At 34.0% G+C, this 15,944-nt stretch overlaps 1 protein-coding gene across 3 annotated transcripts in view; it reads left to right on the top strand.

The window, feature by feature from the left end:
• Positions 1–15,944, top strand: part of LOC145690714 (uncharacterized) — a 163,465-nt gene that overhangs the window by 11,874 nt on the left and 135,647 nt on the right. For all 3 annotated transcript variants that reach the window (XM_081765882.1, XM_081765883.1, XM_081765885.1), the window contains exons 2-4: positions 6,635–6,805; positions 9,427–9,581; positions 13,036–13,124. In XM_081765882.1, coding sequence (XP_081622008.1) covers positions 6,686–6,805; positions 9,427–9,581; positions 13,036–13,124 — 364 coding nt within the window. In that variant the 5' untranslated portion in view covers positions 6,635–6,685. The remainder of the gene's footprint in view (positions 1–6,634; positions 6,806–9,426; positions 9,582–13,035; positions 13,125–15,944) is intronic.

Genomic DNA, 15,944 nt, shown 5'->3' with positions numbered 1-15,944 from the left:
TTATGTAAATTAAAATTTAAAAAAAAATAACTATTTCTATGTATACTTTTAAAATACCGCGCTACTTCGTGGCCAAGTGACTAACGCCTATTTCTGTGCGTGTAGTTCCGTGTTCGGTGGGGGTTCTTCCCTAGATATGTTTCTAAATAGTGATTCAGATCACACTCTTAAGTAATACGTTTTGTCGCATATAGCCTCTGTGCTGAAAAAGGACTATAGCTCCAATCAGTAAATAGATTATTTTATATTAATCCTGTTTCTTTTCGTACGAAGGAAGAGCATTTCTGTTAATATATTTATATTTTTGTTTTCTGATTGAAAAATAAATGTTAAATATTCAAAGCAAAAATAAGAAAAAATGCTGTAATAATTTTAATGGTTGCTAAGAAAGTTATTATTATGGGAGTAATACTGCATCATTCTAATATGAGCATGAATCTCCTTGGCATGTAAATGTTCCTTTTCAGACACCAGTGAATGACGCGAGGATTCCTAAAGGGAGAGAATTGCTATACAAAAAGGGATTTTCAATTAGAGATGCAAGGGCTCGGAAAGAAACCGGCTTTTTTGGAAAAAACTCGGTTTTCTCTGCTTCGCTTTTTTGCTTGGGAAATTTTGGGCTTTTTTTTTTTCAAAATTCTGCTTTAAATTGATAAAGCAGCCTTTGTTTCGCTTCTCTATAACACAAAAAGCCATTTAATTAGTGGTTGATGCTGATAATAATATAAAACCTCGAAAGTAAACTATGAATTTTGAAGAGATATTTCGAACAATTTTTCTTCAACATATTTACATTACGAATTCCACAGAATTAACCAATGTATATAATAAGAATTTTTTAACCTCCTATCTACAAAAGTAAGCAGAGTTGGCAAGAACCCGTTTTTTGGGGATGTTTAAACCAGGCTTTTTTGATTTAAATTTTTTGCTTTATGTATTTATATTACATATTCACAGAAATAAGTTTGTTTCGCCTTGGTGTTATTATGGAACAGCGGGGTTATGCCGGAAGAACTCCCATAAGCTTAAAGAAGTCCGGTCAATAAATTTCTTAAATTGAGAATCTCCCGCCCTAGCCATCGGGAAAATCCCGTCATTACTTGAAATGTAAGACAATAACGGGAAAATATTGTTATTGCTTTGCATGTAAAATTTAAAGGTCAACGTATCATAATCAGTACGCTAAAACTGAGGTATTAAATTACAAATTTAGTACGTAGATATCATTGAAAGTCCAATCCAAGCTAATGTTGGAAGCTACGTAGACAATCGATAAATTTTGCCAATTTCTATCAATATATTTAAGCAATCTTTGCTTCTTTATAAAACAACAGGCATTTAGGCATGCAGAAATATACAATTTGGTTTCGTTTCGTATGTTTAGGCTTAACATCCTTACGAAATACCGAGGTTATCAAGGAGAAGACTTTCGCTTAAACTGACATCCCAACCGCTACTTGGTTTACGCATGAAAGAAGGGTTGTGGTTCGACCGAGAATTGAACATGGGACACCTTGATTAAAAGTTGAAAAGGAAATAAAACTATTGCAGATGGTTTGATATCTGGAAACGTCATGAAGTTAACACTATTCGCAATTTTCATTCTTTTTATTTTTTTGGTTTAAACCAGTTATTAAAAAAAAAAGTTGGTGTAAACCAGCCAACCCTAAAAGTAAACACTTCTTTAAAAAAAAAAAAAAAAAAAAAAAAAAAAAAAAAAAAAATAACTAGCAGAATAGTGTGTAGTATTTTTACTTCAATACTCCAAAATATTCCATACCCTCTTTTTGAAACAAAATAAAATTAAAATAAAACATAAGAGAAATACTTAGATTTATATGATACACTTAAAGGCTGCACATCTAGGGCTTTTGGTTCTGTATATTCGTGAAATTCTACAGTTATGTTTTATATAACCACCATCACGGTTTACCCAATCCTCAAGTTTTCTGAATTTTTAACAAGAGGGATTCAACATATCATTACGGAACTCCCCCCCCCGCAAAAAAAGACTACGGAATATATTTAAGTTAAGCTAAATACAACTGCACAACAAACATGACTGAGTGATTAGCTTTGGCGCTTCTATCGGGAAGTCCGGGATTCAACCAGCATTCGACCATTCTGACAAAGATTTTCTTCATTCTACCTGTGAATGTAAAAATAGTGCGTGCACTGTGAGTTGGCCGACTTCCTTTCTTATTGTTTTTAAATCGTTATTATTACTAATTACCAGCAGTGACGGTTTTGCGAAGGTTAGGGGAGCGGTCTTTCGGACTGAAGCCTGTTCCCCAAAGTTACGGAATGTCTGCAACAAACGAAATATCTATTAGTTATGCATTTACTCATAAACTTTAAGCTCCCGTCAAATAAAAATTACGAATGTTTAGAAAAACTAAACATTAGTAAGAAAAAACCTTCCCAAAATACTTTTGTAAATCCGCCACTGATTCTCAGTATAAAGTGATTTTTAAGGTTGTATCCGGAAGATTATTGCTAAATATATAAACGAAACGAAATATTAGTTATGCCTGTACTCATAAACTTCAAACACCTCCCAAATAAAATTAGGACTTTTTAGGAAACGAAACAATCAGAAAAAACCCTCCTAAAGTACTTTTCTAAATCCGCTACTGATTATTTGTATAAATTGGTATTCAAGGTTGTGTCCGGAAAATTATTGCTAAATCACTTCACAGCTACAGTATAACAGAAATGTGGAAGTACGGTTTGACGGATATATTGTAAAACGTACGCTTTGACGGATAAATAGAAAAACGGGCAAGTTTAACATTTGCACTAGAAGCTAGAGTACTAAAAGCTCTTAGAAATGAGACACGGATGTCAAACTAAAATGATCTAGAGAAGAAAAAAGATGTCGATAACTCAAAAGTTAAAATAAAGTTAAATACACTGAGAAAAAAATGTAGGTGGCATACTTAAAAAGATAGGTTACATGCGTAATTCCTGTAGTTTTTGGACTTAACGTATAGCAGACGTATAACTGGAAACGCATGTTTTATAATATTTTCTGTATAAGTGTTCCATCAATACGTACTTTCCGTATGAAACAATATAGGCGGTCAGGATATCTCATACAAATGGACGTATATAACATATAGCTGACGAAGGTAACATAAGTATATGCATGTGATATACGGAAAACTGTAAGATGTCAGACATCTTGCAACGGCATGATGTAACATCGAAGGGCAGTGCCTATGTAGCATACGGATAACGTATGCTCCGTACTGATTTCTACAGTAAGCAAGAGGATACCGCATATTTGTACAATATACCGCTGTCCAGAGAACGGATTTTTCGATGAGTAGCCTCTAAAATTGCCCTCAAATGCTACATTCTTCATGTTAGCTTTAATTCGTAAAACATGTGCTCCATCCATCTTGATGCTGAATTTCAGAGCGAAATATCGCACTTAGGTCATGGAATTCTTATCTAACTATAGAATATACTATAAGAAAGTTATTTAGATAGAAAAATCATGAAAATGAAAAAAGCCAAAATTTCCAAAATTCTCGTTTTTTTTTCCAAAAAAGCCGGCTTTTTATGGGAAAAAACCATCGATTCAAAAAAGCCGGCTTTTTTGCATCTCTATTTTCAATTATAACATTGTAAAATTATTATTTACATTGGTATCATTTACTTTCTTTCTCCCGTAGCTTGGTTGAGATTTCAAGCAAAGAACTCCTAAATTAAGAAAGGTATCGGAAATTTGTTTTTACTGTAATGAAGTTCAGTATTCTGAAACTAAAACTTTTCCGCTGACAGTTCTTTATTATCTGTAAAATAAATAAATAAATAAATAAATAAAAAAAATTCGCCACAATAGGGATTAAGTGATTACAGAACTGCTCTAGAACAGCATCGATTTTTCCTGTTTCACTGTACGTTTTCGGGGAATTCGCATTTTCTTCGTGATCAGAAGCGGAATCAATCGTTCCTTTTTTTATTTTATGATCCTTTAAATGAGAGAAACGGTTTGTAAATAGTAGTAATTATCTGGGTTAGTATTTGTTTACCTTAGCAACGCCTTTGGCGATAATGTTAATCCTATGGGCTCTAAAACACCCCTAAAACGTTGAACAGAATAACGACATTTTTTGTTGAAAATTTTAATAAGAACTGGCAAATCTGCACAAAAAATGTAATTGACCATTATAGCTTGCGGTTTCCGAGATCTCATTGTCGAACGAACTTAGCCACAAACATTTAAACGTAGTATTCTAATATATAGATTACATACGTTCATACAACTGTTAATGCTGAAGAACTACTTTCGGGGGCCACTTAAGCCCTTTAGAATCCTTGAATCACCGTATTATTCATGGCGAGTTGTTGTTTTTGGATCAAAAAGTCATGATTCATTCATTCAATCAAAAGTTTTCTCGTACGCCTTATATCTGGAAAACTACATATAGTGTAGCCAAACCCAAACTATCACTTAACTGAGTATGATCTGCTTATTCCGTAAAAAATACGAAAACTCGATTTAGGAGCCATTCAAAAATTTTGTGGCCCCTGATCCAAAAACTAATTCTTGACCAAGATCGCAATCTTTTGATCCTTTTTTTATGATTCGTAAAATTCTTGTTTTTATCTAATATTTACGCGTACTAGTTAAATTTAAGGCTTTTTCAGTCTCCATTTTACTCAACAATGTGCTTGAGTTTACATAGGAAAATACAATTACAATCTTCCCTCTCTTTCCAAGCCATATTACCTACGAAAATTGTTATTCTTGGTTTGTTTTCATTTCTACCTAATAGTGTTTTTTGAAGCACATTTCGTGTAAGTACCTGAAACTATTGGGGCGCCAGAATATTAATAAAAACTTTTCCAGGGAGCTATGGAATTTATTGATCATGACGCATGCCTGTCGTATCGTTCAACGCTTGCTTCATTCTAAAAATTATGAAGTGTGAACTAGTATGACCCTAAGATGATAAGGGTATGAGCAGGGCTTTCGTTTCACGTTTCGGCACGTATGAGGAATGACATTCTTCGACCATCATCAATTCACTACCTGGGGAATTGGGAAGGAAGGAATTGGCCTGGGACCATTTTGTGAGGTGTACTCGCCTTTGGTGTGGGAGACCTGGGTTCGATTCCCGGCTGGAGCCATGTGGTTCGGGTTCCACGTTCATCAGCAGGTCCACGTCTCATATAGCCTCACTGCTGTAAAGGATGCTAAGCTCAAAATCAACTCAACTCACTCATGTGGGGTATCATCCCGGCATTTGCGTGATGTGAATGAGGAAAATTCACTCAGGATTGCTGGCCTGAAAAATCTTTTACATTATTTTTACGATTGTTCCCGGGAACGCGCGCACCAAAGGCGAGAACGGTATCGACTATACTACATAGAACCATCAAAGTTTCCCTAAGGTATTCATTTTTATCAACGAATTCAAATATGATCTCCAGTTGATCATTAATGTCTTCTTTAGCGGATACTAATCTATATATATTCTTAAAAAGAAATTCAGGTATAAAAGGACTAAGTTATATAGAATGTTCGTGAAACCGAAGCTCTTCATTACTCTCTAGCTGTCGAAAGCGACAGGATTAGTTTCCGAAATTGTACTGTATTATAAATGTAAAATCTTTTTTAGGATTCCCGGAGCAGAGGATAAATCGTAGTTAATTTTAACAAAATGTGTCAGTTTGTATCTGTACTATAGAAAAGATTGTAGGTTGACACTACTTCTCCAATTGAAAAATAGTTGCACTGTGTACGAGAAATTAGTTCTTACGCGGTTTTGCTAGATAGAAACTTGATTCTAAATGGGTTAAGGGTTAACCAGAGAAGAACAAAAACGAATATTAACTTTTCTCTATATACAGTATAAAGAAAAGCTACCTTTTAAAAAAATCCTTTAGTTTTCAGAAAGAAAACAGTAGTTGCAACAGCAGTTTACAGACGTTGATTCCTTAGAAATGCCGATCTAATCATTGGTGTCAGTGTGTGTATGATTCTTCTTCACTTTTATTCTCCGGCCTTAGTCTGGCATTAACCTTCATTGACGTACGCCGAATTGGTCCTAACCCACCATTCCTCTTCCACCTTCTAACTCCCAACTGGCCTTTTTCAAGCATGGACTGATCCTATAGATTGGATTAGATGGAATTTTAACGCCCCTTTCAGCATTGAGGGCTATATGAGACGTGGACCTGCAGCTTAACGTAGAATCCGAACCACGTGAGCTCCAGCCTGAAATCGAAGCCGTGTCTCCTGCGCCAAAGACGCGTAATCATGTAGCAACGAGGGAGCCGCCCCTGGCCATCTAAAAGTTACCATCCCTATATATTCTGTGCATTGTCGTAAGATTGGTAACGTTATAAAATGTCACATCACTTAGTGTCACTGCAAGCTCACGACTAAGGAAACCCATCTTCCAAGGTAAAGGTGGGTATTGAGAGGTATTCGCATCCTAGGTTACTGTAGATAGGCTGCTTAGTGTAATAGGTTAGATGATGGATCACTGTGACAAATGAAACCAGTAAGAAAGGCTTATAAGTGAGTTTTAGGGGTATGTTGTCTGAAATTCAAAGTGTAATTTCAAATAATTTTTAAATTGAATTACTAAAAAGATAATTGCTTTCTCTATTACAGCTGAGTACCAAAGATTTTGAAGTGAAAAAGACAAATTAACTTGATTCCAAGATGAGGTTCGTAGACATTCACGACCGCAATGGTTTCATATTTGACCAGGAATTGACGTCGTCGCATTACAAATTCTATATGCAGCATAAAGAAGCACTAGGAAGAATGTGGAAAGATCAGGTACGATCACTTAAATTTTGATAGGTATTTTACCATTATCTTACCAGTTAGATTGTTTTCTACTTTTTGAACATCCAATATAGGAAACCTACTTTTCCCAACCACTGTTTTAGCGTACTGGTATTAAGACATCAAACTCGTGATCACATACAAGTAAATACGCATGCAAGCAGTTCCGGGCTTAAGTCGGTTGGACCAACTGCTCCACATAAAGCCCCGCGCTGGACTGTAATTTACTCTCTGCTTGTTAAGTACATACACCAATACATTGCAGTATATATGGAACACCGCATTTCAAGTTTTACATAAAACAGCAGTAATTATTGTAATAAAATACAACTAGCAGGGTGTCTGTCGGTTACGAAATCAGAAAACGGCCATGAAAGTAAAGAAATTTAGCTTTTGGTACCCTTTTTTTTTTCTTTCTTCTTTCATTAATCTGTACAAATATAAGTGGAATCTGAAAAATTTTGTTCTATAAAATGTCAACTTAAAGGGGAGAGAGAGAATCCATCAGTAAAACTGTTTCCAATCAGTGTGACATTTTTAAAGGATTGCTAAGGATTTGTCAATATATGTACATCATGTGTATTTAGATATGTAATTTTAAGATTAGTGGAATTGTGAGTGTTTACTGTTGGTTGGTTGGTTACCGAACAGAACTGTCTGTATACAGTAAATATACTGAAAATGGTGTGAGAAGACACCCAAGTTTTTATCGCTCCAGGGAACAGCATTTGAAAGTAGAAATAAGATAAAGATAAGTGCTAAAGAATATAGTTATTGTTACTAGTTTTTGAATGTAACGAAATTTTATGGTTTGGTGAAGAAAAGGTCACCAAATTTCATTTTCGAATTTTAATAGACACCTTGACTAGGCATTCTATTAAACAATTCACAGAAAATAGCACCTGAAATACAAATAAAAATAAGAACGTGTTAGTAAATTCTTTTAATGCACTAACTTTAAGAAATATACGCATACTGTTATATATTGAAACTAAGAAATAGCTATACTGTTGGGAAAGGTAGCAACTGTAATACAGTTATGCTATGAGTTATTTATGATTAAGATATTAAGGGACCTATGCGAGAGGTATTATAGCAATAACCAACTCTTAAAAGAAAGAGTTCGATAATTTCTACAATTATCTTTATGAACATTTTGTTTATAGTGAAATGAATTAAATTGCGGAGAATATTTTTAATGAGTGTAATTTATGTTTATTTATGTTTGTTGAGATGTTCCAAGTACCGCATCATGACTATTTGTCAATCTGGCCATTGACCTCCAAGAACAAATCATGGGAATCCATGCTTCTTTGGCTCCTGTTAAAAATACAGAACATCTGCCTCTCATATGGGAATACGAAAGAGTTAAGAAAAATAACAAGACGGTCTTTTGCGTGGCCAAGATACGCAGGTAAATTTATCATTATCATCATAGGGTATACATTGCTTCAATTTGGCCAACTTCCAAGATAGACAGGTGGCCGATCAACTTACAGAGTAATGAGTAACGAATGTCTTATGGGAAAATGCAGGTTCAATGCAGGCCAAGATGAGCAGGTGGCCAAGTTGACAGGTTTTACTGTACAGTGAAACCTCCCTTAACGGACACCTCTGTAATACGGACAGATTTTTTTGTTCCGGCAAAAATATAGGTTCTCTTACGGAACAAAACCCTCCCTTTTACGGACACACTGAGATAAGGACGCGGACAGTCCTTTTCTTCCCTAAACGCTTCAATAACCTCTTCATAACGGACAGGAATTATTCTCAGGTCTGCGATATATTACACTAGACAGAAAAGTTTTCCCCACAAGTGTATATATCATTAGTCTAGACGTAGTGAACCATCAAACAGAACAGCTTGAAGCTGAACTTGAAATTATTCTTATTTGATTTAAAAGAAAATCACTTTCCCTCCCGCTTTCCCCATACAAATATCTTTGGTATATTATTCTTCATCAGATGATATGCGGTAGGGTCTATATGATTTATGGATGGATTTTTTACAGGGTGATGACATGTAGTTAAGAAAATTACCATACATACATTATCTTTTGTAGTATACGAATATATTAACATATCCCCCAGCAATAACATTATTTAACAAAAATGAATTTCTCCTTCAACCCTCACAGTAATTCAAATATGTACTAAATAGAATATTTCCATATTGAATTTTACATATTTACGCTCATACACAATAACTGCATACAATTACTGTTGTGAGAAATTAAATTTCTGTAACCTCTCTCTAACGGACACCTCTCAGTAACGGACAAAAATTCATGTCCCATTGGTGTCCGTTATTCAGAGGTTTCACTGTATATATGTAAAACATAAGTGTTAAGTTACCAGTATTGAGGCGAAAGAATACCATGTAAGAACATGTTCTCAAAAATACTTAAGTTTTTGTATGTTCTCGAGGAAGAATGATCGAGTAATTGGTTCGAAATATAGGGAAGAAAAAATATCGGAGAGAACTCTACTAGTTGATTAGTTCGGTTTAATGTTCTATTTGTTCATTTTCAGTTTAAGATTATTGTTATATTAAGCTCGTTTTATTTATTTATTTATTTATTTATTTATTTATTTATTTATTTTTATTCTAGGGCCATGGATTTTGGATACGTTATGTTATTTCATTTAGAAGTTTCACGTACAACCTTGAGATGATAAGAACCCATGACGCCATCCGCAAAAGCTTAATAATCCGCAAAGCAGAGGAAGCCTTTATAATGATATTAAAGAATTTGACGGGAAAGAAGTAAGTTAAATTAATCACCTCATCAGTGTAGCAGTTGTATGTATTATTTACCATAGTATCCAGCATTATTTTTTTTTTCATTTTACCCTAACATTTTTAATTGTCTAGTTATAGTAGACAGTAAAGTATATAAGAAAGGTATATCGAGCGTTACTTTTTAAAATAAGATGTGTTTTTGAATGAAAACAAAACAAGTAAACAAAGTTTAGCAAAAAACATGTACTTTTTTGTATTTGCATATAGTTCTATGTTTTTCTACGTAATTTCCTTGCCGGTTTACACATCATAATGCAGCGATAATGTTTACGTATATTTAGGTATAGGGCAGCAAGGACAATAGTCTGGTACGTTATGATAACAAATCTTGTGGGCAGACTTGTTTAAACTTGTTTTATTTATGCTGTTCGATATAATAAGTGAAGAAGCCATAATTGATTGAAGTGTATTTTAAATTTCTGCAAAATGAATGATAAACATTAAGGTAATACAAAGTTTAAATTGACAAAAGTAGTTTAATTTATTGAAATAATTATTGTGATAAGTTTTGGTGATTAATAAATTAATTTTAATCGAACTGGGGCCGCAGTATTTCATTATGTAAATGTGTGTGTTACATTAATGAACGAGTTTTTGAATACTCTTCTCATAGAACTCTGCGGCTTGTAATAACTTGTTATTTACGGTCATTTTCACTAGTTCATCAATGTCTAAACCCTTGTCTCTTAGGAAGATCTTTAGTTGGCGAAAGTGCCGGTAGTTTCTTCTGTATAGCCAATTATCGAATTCCTGCCAGCCAAAAAAGATTTAATTAGATCTTTAGTTTCACATTATGGATATTTTCCGAACCATCTTTATACTACTGGCGATATATATTTGCAGCAGTCATGTATCTGCCTGTTAGGAGTCGGATACGCAGGTGATAGATCGTATTCCACAGTCGGTGAGCCGCTGTTTTTTTTTTTTTTTTTTTTATTTTTATTTATTTTTATTTTTATTTATTTATTTTTTTTTTAAACATGTTAACCTCACACAACGAAGCAAACAGACGCTGTAAATGCAAATGGTTTAAGAATGTATGCAAAGGTCGCTGGGAGCGTATTCATTTTCACGGTTATGCAAAATTTCAAACTGCATACACAAATGGATTTTATTCATAAAATAACCTTCTAATACTTACTAATATTAAGGAAGCAAACTGAATTGCGATTAAATGTGAATTAACTGAACCAATATGTTATTCAACCATCATATGTGTTCTGTGATATAGCTCTTTGTGGCACAGCGAAATACTTATTTTGACCGCTATGTTGCACGGGACGTATTATTTTTTATTAAAATTAACTGAATGAATTTCTGGACCTCACACATGATTATACGACGAATGACAGAAAATAATTTGGTGTGAGATGTAGGAAGAAACACCTAAACTACTTCGACTAAGTAATTCAAAAAATGAATCACTGTGAAAGAATCAGCAGAACGTCTATCAGAATGATGCAAAATTTGCACCATCATGCAGAATCGTCCTATAAGATTGTAATGCAAAAAATGCATCATTGCCACAAGGAGATAGGAGAGTGGGTTGTGCGATCACAACAGTAGTTGTAATACAGTGTGAATAAGTAAGCACCGTTCGCAAAATGAAAAGTGTGGAGCTGCTTTAAGGTCGAGTTAGTGGTTAGCACACCAGCATGGTAAACTAGAGACCAAGGTTCAATTTCCGATCCGTTGTATATTCTCCACGATTAGATTTCATTGAATTCCGTACCTACAGAGGATATGGTATGAGAAATATCGAGTATTTTCTCTATCCATTTGTCTATAAAAATATTTTATTAAGTATGTTAAAAGTATACTAGTAATTCATTGACTGTCAAGAAGAAAATTATATTCATAACTGGGTCGAGCTCAGCTTCTATTGTTGGTATATATTCGGTGAATCCATATAATCACGAATTAAGTGAGTCTGTTTAGGTATTCTTAAAAATAGGTTTCTGTTTGAATGAAATTCCCGTTCACTTGTGATTTATGTAAACCCATTAAAGCTGGTTTATTGGAATACATACTAGTCCAATGCTGGAGCTAAAATTTCCGAGAAAAAAAAAATCTGGACATGTATAAGGCATGTCCAAATGAATGTGGTACTGATATATTTAAGCGAAGGATTATTTAGTTTTACAGACGTGTTCAAATTATTAGACTCAAGATTCAATTTCTGAATATTTTACATTTGATGTATATTTTACAATGTAAATAGGTTGCATTTGCTATAATAAGATGGCCATATCTTTGAAGTCCCTTAAGATTAGAGAAATGTTAGGGATATAAAACTGGGTAAATAAACTACTACTTATTCAAAACAAGCGGGAATATGCCGCAGCGTTACCGGAAATTCCGCTTTTAACGAGAAAAGCGGAGCAATTTCGATTATTTTTTTCAACATATAAAAATTACTTAGAGGTTGTCAGCCTTACCATCAGGGGAAACGGATGAAACTTTGAAATGAATTTTTGAATACAGTCAACACTAGGGCCGATATAGGTTTTGTAATTTGAATAAAGAAGAAAGGGATTTAAAATTTTTCGCAAAGAATAATGCCATGTATTCTTGTCGTGCGAAAAGCGGAAGCATAGGCGTGAGACTGTTGACCGATCCAAGCCTGGGGTCTGGGAGCGAAGTCCCCAGCTAGGCGAAGGCTAGTATCAAATAAAATAAAATGATATAAAATAAAAAAAAGTTAATAAATATGGGCTACAAAACACCTTTCAGAATTATAAACTACCCAAACTGAGAAACATCAAGTTTTAAAATTGCCCTGGCCTGAAAACTTTGAATTTATCGTAAGCGATTCAAAGAATTATCCAGAAACCTAGTGTGTGTTCTATCGAAATATCAATGTTTCACAATCTCCTGGTACTTGCGTAGCAAGTATGTAAATTAAGTTGAAGTACAGACATACATTTTAGGTACTGGCTAATACGTCCTTGTTACTTGGGTCCAAATGAAATGCATGATGAGTATCAATACCCTTATTATTTTTTTTTAAAGCACTATTAAGGAATATATAATCAGAAGTTACTGATTTGCAACTAGTTCGCATTTCTGCGTTATTATTATCATAACTAAAGAGTAGGGGAAAAAACAAGGAATGTCACAAAACTATATTTTCAAGAAAACGGATTTTTAATATTGAAAACCGTGTACAAAATGAATAGTGTTGGATTACACGAACGATCACTTAATAAGAGTTAAAAGGTTATTGTCAATTCGTTATTGTACGCAGTGAAATAGTACCATTAGTCACCAACAGATAGGCCAAAGCACTCATTAAAGCACACACATAGACATTCCTTGTTTTTTCCCCTTACCCTACAACTGTAGATTAAATATTAAATAAATAAATAATGTAATACCGTTTTTTTGTTCTTCTAATATCGTGTTATTTTATTTACAGAGGAAATACAGTCTGCAACTTCCTGGAAGATGTAGCAACAGTTGCTCAGAATCGAAATTTAATTGCAAATATAACTTCAGTATCCCATGGTAAGTATTCAAGTAAAGCTATTTCTAATCTAGTCTCTTCGAACGTTAACTGGACATGTAAAACGCAACTAATCGTGGCAGACAAGAAGAAGTGGTGTGAATTGGTTTCATTACTATGAAATTTTCATTGTATTATTCTTCGAAGCGTTTCACTAGTCCTGTCCTAATTTTCTAACATTTTCCAAAATGTTGCAAATACGATTAATAATATTAGCATTTCTTTCTTTTATTATCTAATATTTACAAATAGAATATTTAGTAAAAGTAGTGATTTCAAAACGCTCTGTATTGTTGGGAAGTTCGTCGATGTATGTCATCATTTGTTTCGATTAATTCTTTGACTTTGCACGGATATGTTGATTGAATGGTTGATTTGTATTTATCCTTTGTCTGCAACGGAGCTGTGTAGAAGGGATCTATAGATTAAAGAGAGACCGAACTACTGTACTGCGTTTAATGCTCTCTCTCTCAACAAAAATCGAAGCCAGGATTTCGAGGCTATTAGACTAGCGAAGAAATCAAGAACACATTGAAAGCACTATTTTTACTATATGGAGAGAGGCACAAAAATGTATATACACTTCAATATGAGAAATATCTACATGAAGGTTTTATTGCTAGATTTACGTGTTAATCTCAAAGTATAGTACTGCAATGATATTAGCATTTAGTCACTTACCTATTTCGAGCCCTCCGACTGGTCTAGTGGCTAATGCTGGCCTTTGTTTCACAGAGTCCCAGGTTTGATTCCTTATGGGAGCACCCTGAAAAATTTGAACGCATTATGGTGGTATGAGTTTTATATTAAAGTGTAGGTCTACGTCTCGTATAGCCCGAAAGAAACGCTAAACTACTGTACAACCATCCAACCTACTGATTTCGGGGAAATTCTGCACGAATAATCTTGATTAGAGCGTTCTTTTTTCCTATTAGTCAGCTAGTGTATGTGATCTTGTACACTATACGTACCACATCTTTTATGGTTTTAACAAGTAGAAACAGGAATATGGAGGGAATTCAGTATCTCCTTTTCATCCTACCCATGATCTTGCCTCTACCAGTTTAACTTACCTTACAACTCCATTGTAGCTATAGTAATCGTGTAAGTATTGATATTTTAAAAGAGACCATAATACTACACGTTGCCGTGAAAATTCAGTTTGGATTTAGGGATAACGGCTATTGAAGTGCGTTTACATGTTTGGACCCACTTATATTACTTATGAATAATAGAAAATAAAGAAATTGTGGTATTACTCTTTGTAGTTTGCAATCTTTTTGGAAAATGTTAAAATTAGGATGAAACTAGTGAACTCTTACGAAGATTAAACATATATCCTGTCCTTCCAATTCAGTTTTAAATAATAATTCGGTCTCAGTATGAAATTTAAGATTTTTCTCTGGACGTCTTTGGGTATAAATTGTGCTAAACATATAGTTGATACCTGAGATCAGTCGAATGATTAAACGGTTATTTGTTGTCTATTGTCCGCCAGAAATTAATATTAGTAGTAGAACATGGATCCGGTAGAATTTGAGACTGTGAAATATTGATGAGTTGTTATCCAAATGTCCTAGCATAGCTTTTCCAAATCTTTTCTGTACGGGTTAGCACAGCGGTAATACTGGGTCACGTCAAAAACAGAAAGAGTATTGAAAATTCAATCCGAGGTATATTGACGTATTTTTGATCATCCATGCTTATAATATCATTATTGTAAAGCTAATGATTTATAGTAGAGTGTTTATTTGGAGTGCGAATGCTTCACTCTGATGTCGTCATGTTTATAGTTTCGTGTCTGGGATTTTTTAGTATTATTTTCATTCTATTAGTTCTTACATCATCATCCCGCTTGCACTTATTACCTAGTAATTTAGCCTGCCCGTATTTTAGACTTTATAGCTTCCACGTCGTTTTTTCATTATTAATGGAGTGTAGGTTGCAGAAAATAAATATAACTTTGTTTGTTTGTTTGTTTTGGAAGTTCAAATGACAGTGAGTTGTAATCATTGCGTCGTTGAGTACTGTCGTCATTGTATTGGTCACTTTGGTTTTACGTGATAATAACACCTGAGATTATGAAAGGCAGAATAACTTTTAAAGTAGGATCTGAGACACCATTCTGTCTTTTATCCAAGGCTTTATACTCTCGACAAGGTTTGAACCTGCAAACACTCGCAGCGAAATGAATGCACTAACCCCAAAGATGGGAAGTTCCCGACTGCTTCTGTAATGGCTTTTAAACTCATGAACAATTTATACCCTTAGTGACTTTAATAATGTTATGTTGGAAGTGAATTATTGCAGAAATTTCCTAAAATTATATATTTAGCTTTCTCTCTGCGTTGATGTGCAGTGAATGATGAAACTGTAACGTTAGATTTCTGAGGAAGGACAGGAACAATTGTAAATTCGTTAAAAGCAGAATAATCACTATTTAATGTAACTGCTATGTGTAAGTAATGATCTGTTAAACTATCACAAAGATTGAAGAATGCTGGTGTTTGAAGATTTTCGTATGGACAAAGGTAAAGTTTGTGAAATAATTGTGTTAATCGATGTGTGCACAATAATTTAGAGCAGAGAGGAATATAGATTGTTGTGTGGGATTCAAGAAACTTTACAAGAATATTTAGTGATCTTCGCATCATTTAAAAATACTATTAATTTTCCACGTGCCCCAAAATTTTTAATTCAACAAAACAGGCGTCGAATAAGTTTGTAAGCAGGAACCACTATTATTTGTATCTGGGGAGTTCTGTTGAATGAAATTGTGTTATCGTTACAGATGTTGTTTTCTTTAAGCTTGATTCACTCTC

This window comes from Thermobia domestica, chromosome 7, assembly GCF_964235325.1.
Source record: "Thermobia domestica chromosome 7, izTheDome1.hap1.1, whole genome shotgun sequence".
NCBI lineage: Eukaryota > Metazoa > Arthropoda > Insecta > Zygentoma > Lepismatidae > Thermobia > Thermobia domestica.
The sequence above is the reverse complement of the archived record's forward strand: the minus strand, read 5'-3'. Positions and strand labels throughout refer to the sequence as shown.